The sequence below is a fragment of the Salvia miltiorrhiza genome, chromosome 3 (assembly GCF_028751815.1).
Source record: "Salvia miltiorrhiza cultivar Shanhuang (shh) chromosome 3, IMPLAD_Smil_shh, whole genome shotgun sequence".
In the NCBI taxonomy this organism is placed as follows: Eukaryota; Viridiplantae; Streptophyta; class Magnoliopsida; order Lamiales; family Lamiaceae; genus Salvia; species Salvia miltiorrhiza.
In genome coordinates this window covers 43,047,345-43,062,240 of record NC_080389.1, presented here as the reverse complement: position 1 = coordinate 43,062,240, position 14,896 = coordinate 43,047,345, and the positions used below count along the sequence as shown (strand labels likewise).

The window sequence follows — 14,896 nt, the reverse complement described above, 5'->3', positions numbered from 1 at the left end:
CAATTCAAATATATTTAGTTAAAAATAATTTTTATTATATTTATGAGTATGATAATTAAATTAGTATTATTTTTTATATAAATATAAAAAATAAAAAATGTTTCCCGTGCATTGCACGGGATGCAAATGTTAGTATATAGTTTAAACATAAATCTTCAATTTTATTATAACTACAAAATTGCCACTCAATTTTGAAATTAATTTTAAATTGATTTCAAATTGGAAATTCCCTTTATAATATAGTATAGATTTTTCTTTTCATTTTCCATTTCTTTAACTTCTTATTTGTTGTTTTATTTCTTTCCAAAATTGTGAATTTTGATTAATTATTGTTGGGAACTTTATGAAATATCCTAATCCTAGTTTTGATAATACCAAAATCGATAGGTTTCAATTGTAATAGACTAGAACTGTTCGAACTCAAGTGTTAGAGTTCTTTCTCTAGTTTAGTTGTTGTTCTGAATACTGAAGACTGAAGAACGAATGACTGAAGACTGAAGAATGAAGATGCCGACTGATGTAACGATTAAGGCAAAGTCAAATATTGATATTTGACTTATCAGTTGAATGATCAGTTTCAAAGGATCAATTTTCATCTCCCCAGTCGTCGCGACCAAGACCTTCGTCGCATCCGTCATCTGAAGCCCACTGCTGTTGCCGGTGACGAAGGTACGCTATTGTAGTTAGGGTTCTCGAATTCAATTGAGTTGTAATTGACAATTCGCTTCGAGTTGAACTTAGATTTTATCCTTTCAGACGCTTCAAAGTTTGATTGTTCAGATTAGAAGTGATTATAAACAGAATTTGCATATCTGGTTTATGAATTGGAAATCACTATTTATTTTCAAAATTGTTGGTTCTGACTCTAAAAGTATGCGAACAGCAATATACTAGTTCTTTTGATCAAGAAGTCGTTGCTAATTAGTATAAATGATGCTCTGAGTTTCACATGCACTTTAATTATATTGTTGATTCTACTTTGTGTTGCATAGTATATCCAATAAGTCCACTTATGAAGCACTCCTCAACCAGATGTGGCATCTTAAACAATGTGTTCATCATTAATTCATTACTATGTTATAACATAAGGCTCCAATTTATTATGTGAAACAAAAATACTAGTACATGTTTTGCCAGCCACATTCTGCATATTTTTTTGTGTTCACTCACAAGTTTTAGGACCCACGTACTTTGCTACCCTCGTATTTATTGTGGAACAGAACCATGCTTCCAATTTTAGATATGTAATATTTAATGGGGATGAAAAACATAGGCAAGAAAGGCAATAATTTCAAACTCAAGCAGTGAGAGAATTTAAATCTGCACATGATCATTATTCTTTATGTCTCATGACTATGATATGCGTATTAGGAGACAACAAGTTTCCCTCTACCAAAACTAGTTAAGTGTAACAATCAACTCTGATTGATTTCAAGTTTTTGTCACATTTTTTATGCTTGTCTGTTTCGATAAAATAAACCTTGAAAATGCACCAGATTGGTTACAGTATTTTTTTTTTTGCACCAGTACAGGTTGGAAGATACACGGTGATAGAGAAATTGACAAAAAGATAAGCTTGAAGGTGAGTTTTATATCCTCTTACTTTTACTTTTGCACCATGGCTCAACTGGTAGTCATGGTTATGAAAATATCATATTTAGATAAGCATGTATCTAGGTGTTTTTAGTTTTGCACCATGGCTCAACTGGCAGCCATGATTTTGTAACTAGATAAGTATGTATCTAGGTAGTCGATATGGAGAGTAGGTTGGGGAATGGCTCGTTCCACTCCATTTGTTGTTGTGGCGATGGCTTGGAGCCGACTATATGTGTTATGTGTGTTTGTGTTGTGTGTTTCCATGATTACATTTCAAAATATTTTGATTATGTTATCATGAATGTGTTCGCCAAAGTGCACCCACCCTGGTGTGTGACTGTGGATTAGCACCCACCTTAGAATATCATAAAATAAAAAACAAAAGTACATCGCGACCTTTAAAACATGGTTTTAGTAACTGAGAAAATGTAATAGAAAAAATATTACATAGTATACCTTCCTAGAATATTTGTCAGCTAGTTATGTAATAGAAAAAAATTATTACATATTACAAGTTATTATTATGAGTGCCACATGGAGATTGGTAGGAGCTTCTCTCTCTCTCTTTTGCCTTTTCAGCCTGTTCAAAAGAAGTATATTAGTTGAAGCTCGTGAATAATAATAATAATAATATATCCTTATAATTTATATTAAATCGATCTGGATCTTTTGAATTGGATGACATATATTTGATTATTAATTTCATGAAGATTAAATATGATGCAAAATATTAACACATTGTTATATTTATAACTTAATTAAACCTTTAGTATTAACAAAAAAAATAAGCCATAATTTAAGAAATATATGTGCAGTGAATTGATAATATCTAATTTAACTATTTTACAAGTCATAAAAAAATAATCATTAACTAAGAAAGTTATTCAAAATTTTAGGTGATAATATAAGCAAAAATTGTAAAGGATAGATATACATATAAAAAAAAAGTTGTGGTCTGGTAGATGCCTCACATTTACCTAAATCTTTGCATCATTCCCAAGGCGTGAACTTTTCTGTACGTATGCTGTTAAAAATTACCATCTGTATAATAATAATAATAATAATAATAATAATAATAATAATAATAATAATAATAATAATAATAATAATAATAATAATAATAATAATAATAATAATAATAATAATAAAGCGAACTAATTCAATATTTGGACATGATCAATGTATCAAATTATTAATTTTGTTACAGTATTTTATAATTATTTATTACATCATAACCTTAGATAAATTATTTGATATTCACTATTGTATAGGTCTTATTATGGTTACTAATTAATTATTTGATATTCTTTTAACTATTTAGGTACATGTTGTGGTTAATTAAGGAATTGGTAAAATAGATAAATTATGGATGTCAAAGAATAGATTATCACAAGAGTATGAGGACGGAGTCGAAGCCTTCTTGAATTTTGCAATCCAAAGTGGTTGTGATGCTAACTTAATCACGTGTCTTTGTGCAAAGTGTGCTAACACTAGGAAGTATAAACGTAGTGTCATTAAATGACATATAATAATGAATGGTAGTGAATATGGCATGGTGAAGGATGGACACCATCTCAACCAACACATGATACTAATCGGGGTGGGCAAGGGAATACGAGATGTAGTGTTGATGAGGAGCCAATAGATATGATTCACGATGCGTATGATGTATATGAAAATAACCCAACCCATTTTCAGACGTTGCTTGAAGACGCTGAAAAACCTTTATATCCCGGTTGTAGTAAATTTACTAAGCTATCTGCCACCATTAAATTGTACAATTTGAAGGCGAAACATGGTTGGAGTGATACTAGTTTCAATGATCTATTGAAATTGATAAGAGAAATGCTCACTGAAACCAATTCCATGCCTTTTTCTTTGTACGATGCAAAGAAAACCTTAAGCACGCTAGGATTAGATTATGAGAAGATTCATGCCTGCCCTAACGACTGCATTTTATATCGGAAGGAGTATTTAGATTCAAGTGATTGCCCTACATGTGGGATGTCAAGATGGAAGGTGAATAAGAAAGGTAAGGTTATGTCTGAAGTGCCGTCAAAAGTTTTGTGGTATTTTCCTCCAATACCAAGATTCCGAAGAATGTTTCGTACTCGGGAAATTGCCAAAGAGCTAGTTTGGCATGCGGATGAAAGAAAGCATGACGGTAAATTACGTCATCCAGCTAATGCACCGGCTTGGAGATTAGTAGACAACAAATGGCCCGATTTCGGGAACGAACCCAGAAATCTTAGATTAGCTTTAGCAGCCGATGGTATGAATCCACACAATATGATGAGTTCTAACTATAGTTGTTGGCCTGTCGTACTTGTCACATACAATTTACCTCCATGGTTATGCATAAAGAGAAGATTTATGATGCTAAGTCTACTGATTTTTGGTCCCAAGCAACCCGGGAACGATATTGATGTATACTTGGCACCCCTAATTGATGACTTGAAAGAGTTATGGGAGGTGGAGATCAAAGCATATGACGCTTATCATGATCAAAGCTTCACACTTAAATATGTTCTACTGTGGACAATCAACGATTTTCTTGCCTATGGAAACTTGTCGGGATGTTCTGTTAAAGGGTATAAAGCTTGTTCAATTTGTGCAGATAAAACTCATTCTAAATGGCTACCGCACAGTAGGAAAGTATCTTACATTGGGCATAGACAATTTTTACCCGAATCTCATCCTTGCCGAAGGCAGAAGAAAGCGTTTGACGGCGTACAAGAGTTGCGGGCTGCCCCAAAACCTCTAAATGGTAGAGAGGTTTTAGAAAGAATGCAAGCATGCAAATGTGTGTGGGGAAAAACGAAGGGTATAAAAATATCAGTTGAAGGCAATTCCAAAAAGAGAAAGAAGAAGGAATTAGCTGTGTCTTCCGTAGAGAACTCATATTTCAAGAAGAAGTCAATTTTCTATAAGTTAGAGTATTAGGAACATTTACATGTTCGTCACATACTCGATGTGATGCACATTGAAAAAAATGTGCTGGAAAGTCTAATCGGTACACTGCTAGATATTCCTGGAAAAACGAAGGATGGAATTGCTGCGAGAATGGACTTGGTACACATGGGTGTGAGGAATGATTTAGCACCAACTACGGTTGGGAAAAGAACATGTTTGCCCCCTGCATGTTATACACTTACTAAAGAGGAGAAGCGCAAAGTTTGCACTTCATTTCTTGGAATGAAGGTTCCCGAGGGATATTCTTCAAACATTAGTAAGCTGGTATCCATGAAGGACCTGAAACTCATTGGACTTAAATCACATGATTGCCATGTGATGATACAACAATTGCTTCCAGTAGCTATTCGTGGTGTTTTGCCTAAGCATGTAAGAATCGCCATTACTAGGATGTGTCTGTTGTTTAATAATATATGCAACAAAGAGATAGATGTGCCCATGTTGGAAGAAATTCAGAAGAAAATTATTACTACGTTGTGCCTGCTTGAGAAGTACTTCACACCGTCATTTTTTGATATAATGGTACATTTAATTGTGCATCTTGTGCGTGAAGTTAAATTGTGTGGTCCAGTTTGGTATAGATGGATGTATCCTTTTGAGAGATACATGAAAATCTTGAAAGGGTATGTACGAAATCGTCATCGACCTGAAGGGTGTATTGCCGAGTCATATATTGTCGAAGAGGCCGTTGAATATTGCTCGGAATACTTATCCAATACGTACACAATTGGAATCCCATCTACTAATCTTAAGGACGATGTGACAGAGTCTTCATCAAGACCTACGGTAAAAGTAATCAGTGATGAAGAATGGGAGCAAGCTCATCGTTATGTGCTAACAAACGAAGAGCAGATTGATCCCTATATTGAGTAAGATTGTACTGCCTAATTCAATTTATCAATTCAGTTTACAGTGGTAATATATCTCACAATCTAATATTCCATATAGGGCACACAAGGCATAATTGATTACAATGTTTCCTAAGAAAGCTAAGATGAAGAAATGGCTTCAAGAGGAACACAATAGACTTTTTATTAGGTGGATGCGTGAGCAAGTAAGCTCTCTATAAAAAACGATTATTGTTTATGTTATTAAAAATTAGCTTACATTATTCTTTAATTTGTTTGTAGGTTTCAAAGACAACTATGGATTCTAGATTGAAATATCTTTCTTTTGGGCCTAGTAAACGCGTAACAGAATATGTTAGTTACACTGTTGATGGTTTCATTTATACATGCAAACGTGATGAAGTTAGAGCGACTCAGAATTCTGGAGTTAGCATAAAGGCAGATGTCATGCAAGTGGCTAGTTCAAAAGATAAGAATCTAATTGTTTCTGATATGTTATTTTATGGAAGAATTGAGGAAATATGGGAGCTTGATTACACTGCATTTCGTGTTGTAGTGTTTAAGTGTAGTTGGGTAGACAACAACATTGGCGTAAGAGTGGATGATTCTGGCTTCACCCTAGTTAATTTGAATAGATTAGGGTACAAGTCAGATTCATTTATATTGGGTAATCAAGCTAAACAAGTGTTCTACATTCAAGACCCTGAAAATGAAGAATGGTCTGTGGTTCTTGCTAGTCCCAACAAACGATATACTGAAGTAGTCAATCGTGATGATATAGGAGACATTTCGATCCAACTGCAAGGTTTTTCAAAAACAGTGCCTGTAGTTGATACAAGTAAAGCGTCGGATGAAAATGAACCACCATGCGTGCGTGAAGACTGTGATGTTATTTGGGTTGATGATGCTAATATGTAGTTTGGTATGGTTCTCTACATTATTTATGTTTTTTTTTCTTATACTGTTCTAACTATAGTATATTGGTGGAGTGTAGAGAGGAAAAAATGGAGATAAATGAGAAAGAAATAATGCAATACAAGAAAGTGAATGGCTGCTGCATTTTCTAAGATACTGATTTGCTAAGATACTGATTTTATACGTTGTTATATACCATAAATTAGCTGCTAATATTATGATTGCACTCATACCTTCTTATTAATTCATTCGATGCTAATGTAATAATTATTTGTTGAACAGGACTTGGATTATCATGGATTCAAAGGATAGTGATCCTTAGGGCTGGGAATTCCGGGTTCGGGTAATCGGGTACCCGATACCCGACCCGAAAAAATCGGGTATTGGGTACCCGATACCCGATTTTTTCGGGATCGGGTACGGGTTCGGGTATTTAGGGGTCTGCGGAATCGGGTATCGGGTATACCCGATCGGGTATCGGGTATACCCGAATTACCCGACATTTTTAATTGTGAAATTTAAACTCCCAAACTCCCAGCCCTAGCAATTCCCCCAATTCCCGAATTCCCAGATCCCTCCTCCCTCCCAAAGTCCCAATTCCCAAACTCCACTTTCAGCCCTAAATCCCTCCCCTGCTGCCGCTGCCCCCACTCCAGTCTCCAGGGCAGAAATCCCTCCCGGTCTCCCGTCTCCGATGAGTCAGCGCCCCTCGCCGCCCGTCATCGCCCAGACCCTCGCCCAGTCGGTTCGCCGAGCTTCGCCCAGTCGGTTCGCCGAGCTTCGCCCAGCTCGCTCCCAGTCTCTCCCAGCCACGACCCTCGCCCAGTCGCCCCTTCGTTCCGCCGCAGTCGGTTCGCCGAGCTTGTCGCCCAGACCAGCCATGCCATGCCGCCGAGCTTCTACGCCTTCTCTTCTTCTTCTTCGAATCTTCTTCTTCTTCTTCTTTTTTTCTTTTTTTTAAAAATACAGATTTTCTATGTATGATTTTGTATGATTTGTATGAATTTCGACTGAATTCATTTGGGGAATGGCGTAAAAACTATCGGGTAATGGGGAATTTCGACTGAATTCATTTGAGCTTTCTTGATCTGCTTTGAATTGGCTCGATTTTGGGTTGAATTTTGGTGGAATTTTGGGTTGAATTTTGGTGAAATTTCAGTCGACTCGGGTAATTTAGGGTACCCGAATACCCGACTCGGGTACCCGAGTCGGGTATTAGGGTACCCGATTTCAATTTCGGGTTCGGGTTCGGGTAGCAAATTTAGGGTATTTTCGGGTTCGGGTACCCGATTTTTTCGGGTAGGGTACCCGAACCCGACCCGATTCCCAGCCCTAGTGATCCTTCTGCCTCAGAACCTTCTACAAATACAACTTTAACTAGCATGGCCAAAAGGGAAAATGTATGTCTGACTAAGGTTGCTCAACGAAGGGCTAAAGGGAAAATCAAACATGTTGATTTCAATGCTCTCGGACAACCAGTGGGCGACGCAGTAGCTGAATTACAAAGTTACATTGGCCTACTTACATGTGATCACGTGAAGATAAGCATTAAGAAGTAGAAAGAAGTCCCACGAGATGTCAAAGACCTAATTTGGGATACAGTCAAAGTAGTTCTCCTAAAAATACTTATTTTTAGGTTTTTACTATTGTCCAATTTGTAGAATTTTGTTTTTATAATGATGATGTAGTCTTCTTACGATGTTCCCGAGCAATGGAAGGCTGGTTGCATGGAATCTGCTAATTCGAAGTGGCGAAGCTGGAAAACTAGAATGTACAATGACTTTATTGTACCAAATCAAGATGATGCTTCAAAGTTGCATGAACCGCCACTGGGAAGTGGCATTCTGCCATTAGATTGGAATCAATTTGTAGTCATCCGCATGTCGTCTGAATTTAAGGTACATAAGTTCGTATCTATACATTTTAGTGAATGGTGTACCTATCTCTTACATCACTACAATAATATTGTAGACTTTGAGTGAGCAACAAAAGGAGAGACAGCGTAAGAACATATACCCCCATCATCTTTCCCGCAAAGGATATGCAAGATTTGCCGAAGAAATCAAGGTAAAACTACTTATATGTCCCAGTTGAGACAAATTGTGGTTCTACTATGCTGGATATTATAATTTCATATGTCTCATCTATATACATAATTTATTTCTACGATGATGAGTGTGATCTGTTACTTGACAAGTACTAGTGTCTGTGTCAATGCCATGTTTCCTGCTTGGAACTTTGGTGTGTAATTCTGGTAATATATGAAGCTGCATTTTACTATCTCTCTCTCTCTCTTAATGAAAAATTGTGGAAAGTTTTTAGACTCTTCTTTAAATTATTGAATACTGACAAATTGTAGTTTGAAATATGAGACAGGTGAAGTTAACGAGTAAACGGTGGAGTGTGACTTTTCGATACTTGGAACACAAAATTCTTGATGTTCCAATTTCAAATACAAAAATTATGTATTACTGTATGGCACGAAATGATTAAATTGGGGTACTACTGTAGTGGCAATAAGCTTGAGTTGAGGCAGACAACTTAAAAAACGAGATGCAACAACTCAAATCATTGGCTGCTGTTGTTTAACTTCAAAAATCCTTATGGCTGTTGTTGCTTAACTTCTTGTTTGTTATTATTATCAATATTGTTTTATGTAATAACTTCAAATTATTTACATGAAATGTTTTATAGAAGACTGAATTTAGAGGTGATGAAGAAATAGACAGAGCTGTGATGTGGAAGAGAGCAAGATTGACTAAGGATGGAGAAATTGAGAATGAAAACTTGAAGAATACCATTCATAAAATAGTAAGGCGTTGCATTATGTTAATTCCCTTAAAATTGATCATTAAATTGCATATTTACCTTTTAATCATGTTATTGTTTGAAAATAACAGGATGACTACATACGTGAAAAAGAGGAAGGGATACTTGATTCTGAGTCCGGTTCAAGCGATTTGTTGTCACGTGCCCTGCAAAAAGCAGAACATACTGTTCGTGTGCGAGGTTTAGGGGCAGGTGTCAAACCCAAATCATTCTTCCATACGCCTAGAGGAAATATACAAGAAACTGATGATAAATCACAAGCTGAATTGGAGGATGCGAAGAAATAAATAAAAGAACAAGATGGACGCATACTTGTGCTAGATAAAGTGATCTATGAATTGGTAAATAGGATTGGAAAACTTGAAGCGAAGGTATGTGATAAGGAAGACAAGTCTGAAGGATTGGGCAGCTGTTCTGTGGTAAAGCCTCAGAAGAAACAGGTTGAAGACGTCGTATTAGTTGAAAAATCAATTGGACTGGAGGTATTACGTGAATACTTGTAATAAGTATTTTTGTTGTTTCTTCCTTTCATATATAGACCAAAGAACACACAAAGTCAGCTTCCCAACTAATAAACAACTATACTTTATTTGATGCAGGGGAAGATGGTAAAATTACTTGAAAAAGAATCCACCAAAGTTGTAGCTTATGGAACGGTCGTTGTTGCTGGTGATGTCCTACACGGATCTCCAATGCCTGAAGACTCGTTGCGTGTGGCGATTAATGAGGTTGTCGATGAGAATGCACGACTACCCTTTCATATTTTAGATGAGATGGAGACCGTGGGAAGTGCATTAGGAACCCATGTCGCATGGCCTAGTGATTTGGTGGTGGAGAAGTCAATTGAGGTAATTTTAGTTCTTCTCTAGCAGCTTTGGACATAGTAATTAATATCCACCTGTCATATATAATAACTTGAATATATACTTGCTATTAAAGTCAATTGAGGTAATTTAGTTTTTCTCTAACAGCCTTGGACATGTTAATTAATACCTCTGACATGTTGTGCATTTATTTAGAAATGCAATAAGAAGGCAGTTGCAAAAAATGTTGTCAAGGACTCCGTGGTGAAGAATTTGTCATCATTGCCTGGATCATTGCTAGTACTATACTATATGATGGAGAAGTCGTTCACGGATGTAGGAATACATGTGAAAATAGACTTTGAAGTCTTCGGGCAGGATATTACAGTTTGGATTCTAAAGAAGGATGATGTGATTCCCTTCTATAATTTGGAACCGAGTACGGGGAACTGCATTATCACATATGTTTGGAAAATGACTTATTAAGTTATTCTCATTTATATTAACATGTTTATTTCTTATCTAAACATATCCAAATTTATTGGCAGTCATTTGTATGAAAAGATGAAGAAAGATGGAACTCTAGGAAAGTTTATGTTTGTGAATCCATTTACCATATCTAATGGAAAATCAGTTGAGGCTAGAGCACGTGCATTATCAGATAGGATACTTGAGGCTACGTCAAATCAGTTGGTATTCGTTCCTTGCAACGTAGGGTAAGCAAGCATGTAAAATGTTGAAGCTTCTAATTTAGTAGTTAGTGTGGTATATCATGTTTTCGCCTACTAATTCAATTTTCTTATAAAATAGTGGGCATTGGATTCTGACAATCGTTGATTTTGAGAAAGATCGTGTGTTTTTTATGGATCCAATTTCTCATCGGAATCGCGATACGACATGGAAATCCGTCGTTGACACGTAAGTCTTAAACTTTAACTAATCATCTCTATAATCGGTTTTTATAGCTAATATGAACTACCTTATTGACTATGCTATCAAGTGTGATGAACCTTGTTAATGCACGCAAGGGAAAAAAATTCAAGAAATCAGCAAGTTGTGATATAGTTAAGGTAGTATAATTTGCTATTTAGTACTCACGACTTTAAACTCAATTAAGCTCTAGTTTGTTTATTTTTTGGGTGGATAAAATATATGTTTTCATTGTATATTGCAGGGACCTATCCAGCCTGATTCGAACCAATGTGGATTTTATGTCATGAAGTTCATGAAAGATGTCATTGCACACTATAGCCTTGATGCCCCCACGTCTCTGTCATCAATGGTAACTAAATCTAATACTCTTGATCATTTAATTTTCTAATACAACATTTGTACTTATTACTAAAGAATATTTATTTACATGTTTCTGTTATAGTTTAAGAATGTGAAGACGTATACTCTAGCTGAAATCGATGAAATTCGTGAGGAATGGGCAACGTGTGTGATAAAGCACGTCTTTGATTGATCTTTAGGTATGACACATATATGTTAATGTATCATAGTTCACTTGAACGTTTTTTACTATCTTGGTTTTCTTTTATTTCAAGGTGTGCATATATGGCAGGTGGATATTCACAGTCCGTGTTTTGAAGAAGTGACATTTTCAATGATTTTGTTGTAAATTAGTCAATATCTACATATATGGCAATGTTTTGTTATTTATGTAGAACATGTACGACAACACTTGTTTGGATGGTTATATGTAGCACTCACATCTTTGGATGTTATGTTATCTATGCTAATATTATTTTGTTAATGTTATTTTATTATTTGAATTTATTTATTCATTTTTAGACATAATAAAAGAAAAATTGAGAATAAATACAAAATTTGCAGGAAAACCGTTATCTATAATAGAAAATTGTTATCTATAATGAAAATAGACAACACAATTGAAACCATTCATAACGGATGCAAACTGTAATGTAAAACAACGATAACGGAAAGGAACCGTTATGTAATACATACAAAACCGTTATTTATGATGAAATTAGATAACGAAATTTAAACAATACATAACGGTTACAAAACTGTGATGTATACTACAAGAAATTGAGTTTTCGCCCACACACGTAAATGTGGTTAAAGGTATGGTTATGTGTAGGTATATGTGTTTACCCACACATAATGTAAATGTCAACATGTGTCACAATAAAAGTGTAGAGAAAGGTTTTTACCCACATATATATTTATGTGTGGATAAATCTAATAATATTGTCGACACATATATATGTCACTAAAAGTGTCTCTTATGTGTAGATAAATATATTTTTTTGTCATAATATAATGCTGATGTGGAAATTATGTAGATGATGACATGGCATTCGATATTGACACGTCACAATTTATATGTGTAGGTAATTGATATAATATATGTGTGGGTATAAATTTTAATAAAAAAATAATATTTAAATATTAGGAAAAAAAATATTATTTGTTTGTGATTATAAATATCAATTTAATTGTGTATAAAATATATTTTATGCAAAAAAAATTATTTATTTTTTCTAATTTTATTTCACAATCAGGTATGTGATATCAAAATTGAAATATAAATACAAAAAACACATGACAATGCATCTAACACAATTATATCATAGAAATTTTATCAAATAATATTACATAAAATCAAAATAATATGACAATTATAAACATTCCAAAATATTTAAATAACTAAGGTGCCAAAAATCTATTATGTGTCTTGAAGATAAACCAAGTGCTTCAAGATCTTCACCCTCCAATCTTTTGTGGTTTAGCTTCACATCTTCATCGACTTGTCGTATTGCAGTATGATCTGCATCTCTTAAAAGTCAATACCATTAGGAACGTAGACATTAGATAAGTAAAAATAAAGACTCTCAAATGTGATTAAAAACAAGAACTAAAATGTCCACGAAAACATAAGAGTTATAACTACAAGAACTAAAATGTTCATCGACTTGTCGTATTGCAGTTTCACAGAGGAATTAACCAAATCATGCCAATATATGAGTCCTTAATAGGTACTATGTTGATTAAAGAGGGTAGAGAACTATTAATTTTGCTTTTACTTACAACATGAAATTATATGCTGCCACAAGCATAATTCAGTATAGCACAATCCACAACTAAAACATCAACATGATTCTCATTCAGTGATCGACCAGATTTTTGCCACACATATTATAGCAAAAATCAGCAAGATAAGTAATTATTCCCCCCAAAAGTAGGGGAACAATTAAGATCGTAAAACCAACACTCAAAATATTGAACATTATAAAATCACCAAGCATTAGGTTAAAGATGAATTAAATTTGTGGATTTTGAATTTAGAGAAGACAAAACAAAACAAACAAAAGGTGTCACCGTAGTAAATCTTGAGATAGTTATAGTTGAATCCATCAGGAATTTCATTGCTTGGCCTGTGTGCTCTTTCCACTCTGTTGATTACCATGTCTGCCCTCGTATTCTCAACTTCTTCTCTGACCATTTCCGAACAATTCAGTGTTTCCTACCTATACTTACTGGAGTTAAGGAAAGTGGGGAATAATCGGAGAGGAGTAGTGGGGATTGTAATGGATGAGAGGAATTGGTAATTTAAACTCCACTAAGATTGTGGATAAACTGCCAAGTTTCTTAGATAGGTTTTTAGAGGGTTTTTTGGTAAATGGCGGTAAAACGAAAATAATTTTGCGAAATGATTGTTTTGCCTATGCTTAGTATATTTCTTTTTTATACTTTTTTTACTAAATTTTTAATTCTAGTCACAGAAGATGAACTAGTTGGAGATTAACTTAAAAGCTAGTGCGGATATATATGCTTATATAAATACTAGTGTGGATATGCTTATATAAATGTACGAATTAATCCACTATTCAATCTTTTTGAATTCGATCAATCTTGTTGGAATATCAATATTACAATTAGATTGTATTGATATAGACATAGAATATGTTATACAAGTTTTAAATTGAATTTATGTTAAAAAAAAAGTTTTAAATTGAATTTTTTTTAATTTGTAAAAAAAACTATAAAAATTCATTACCCACACATATATAATTGATAATTATGTGTGGTTAAAAAATTTTATTAGTTTGCCACGTCGGCACAACAAATTTAAAAATAAACTTCTTTAAATAAACAAAATTAAAAAAATTACCGTCAAAATGTCACTAATTTTTTTTGCTACACATTTTAAATGTCAATAACTAATTGAAATTTTCAAATTGATTTACCTACACATTTTTCAAAATATGTATTGTTGATTATGTGTGGGTAAAACTTTAATTAAGATTTATAAAAATAATTAATCAAGACCAAACTATAAGTGTGGATAAATATATTTTCTCACGTTTATTATATGTCAAGAATTAATAATTATAAAATTTCATTAGCCACACATAAATAACTTAAAATTATGTGTGGTTAATAACTTTTATTAGTTTGCCACGTTGGCACAACAAAATCAAAAATAAAATTTGTTACATAAGTAAAATTTAAAAATTCACCGTTAAAATAATAAATGTCACAAAAATGTTTTTGCTACACATTTTAAATGTCGATAACTAATTAAAATCTTTTAATTGATTTACCCACACATTTTCAAATTATGTGTGGCTAAACTACCACACATTATTATGCGTGGGTAATTATGTGTGGGTAAAACTCCAATTTCCTGTATATAAAGATAACGTAAACAAACCGTTATGTATAGGAAACTAGAACGTTATCTATAATAACTTGAATATGTAATCATAACGGTTCTTATGATCTTTAATGACGGTAGTGAACGTTATCTATGACAATTATACATAACGGTCTCGTGTGTTATCTATTGGGTATATAACCGTTATGTATTTACTACAAAGATAACGGTAAAAACCGTTATAAAAAGTTGACAAAAACGATAACTATGATGGGGAAAAAATAAAAAATTCTAATACATACCGGTAA

At 33.9% G+C, this 14,896-nt stretch overlaps 1 protein-coding gene and 1 long non-coding RNA gene across 2 annotated transcripts; one reads left to right on the top strand and one right to left on the bottom strand.

The window, feature by feature from the left end:
* Positions 1 to 3,243: 3,243 nt before the first annotated feature.
* Positions 3,244 to 4,539, top strand: LOC131018837 (uncharacterized). Its single transcript, XM_057947540.1, has one exon. The coding sequence runs from the start codon at positions 3,244 to 3,246 to the stop codon at positions 4,537 to 4,539; it is 1,296 nt and encodes a 431-aa protein (XP_057803523.1).
* An 8,083-nt stretch (positions 4,540 to 12,622) lies between these two features.
* On the bottom strand, positions 12,623 to 13,798 carry LOC131015911 (uncharacterized). Its single transcript, XR_009098730.1, has 2 exons — positions 13,310 to 13,798; positions 12,623 to 12,758 (listed from the first exon to the last, which is right to left on the bottom strand). It is a non-coding gene; the product is annotated as an uncharacterized LOC131015911 (long non-coding RNA).
* Between the last annotated feature and the right edge of the window lie 1,098 nt (positions 13,799 to 14,896).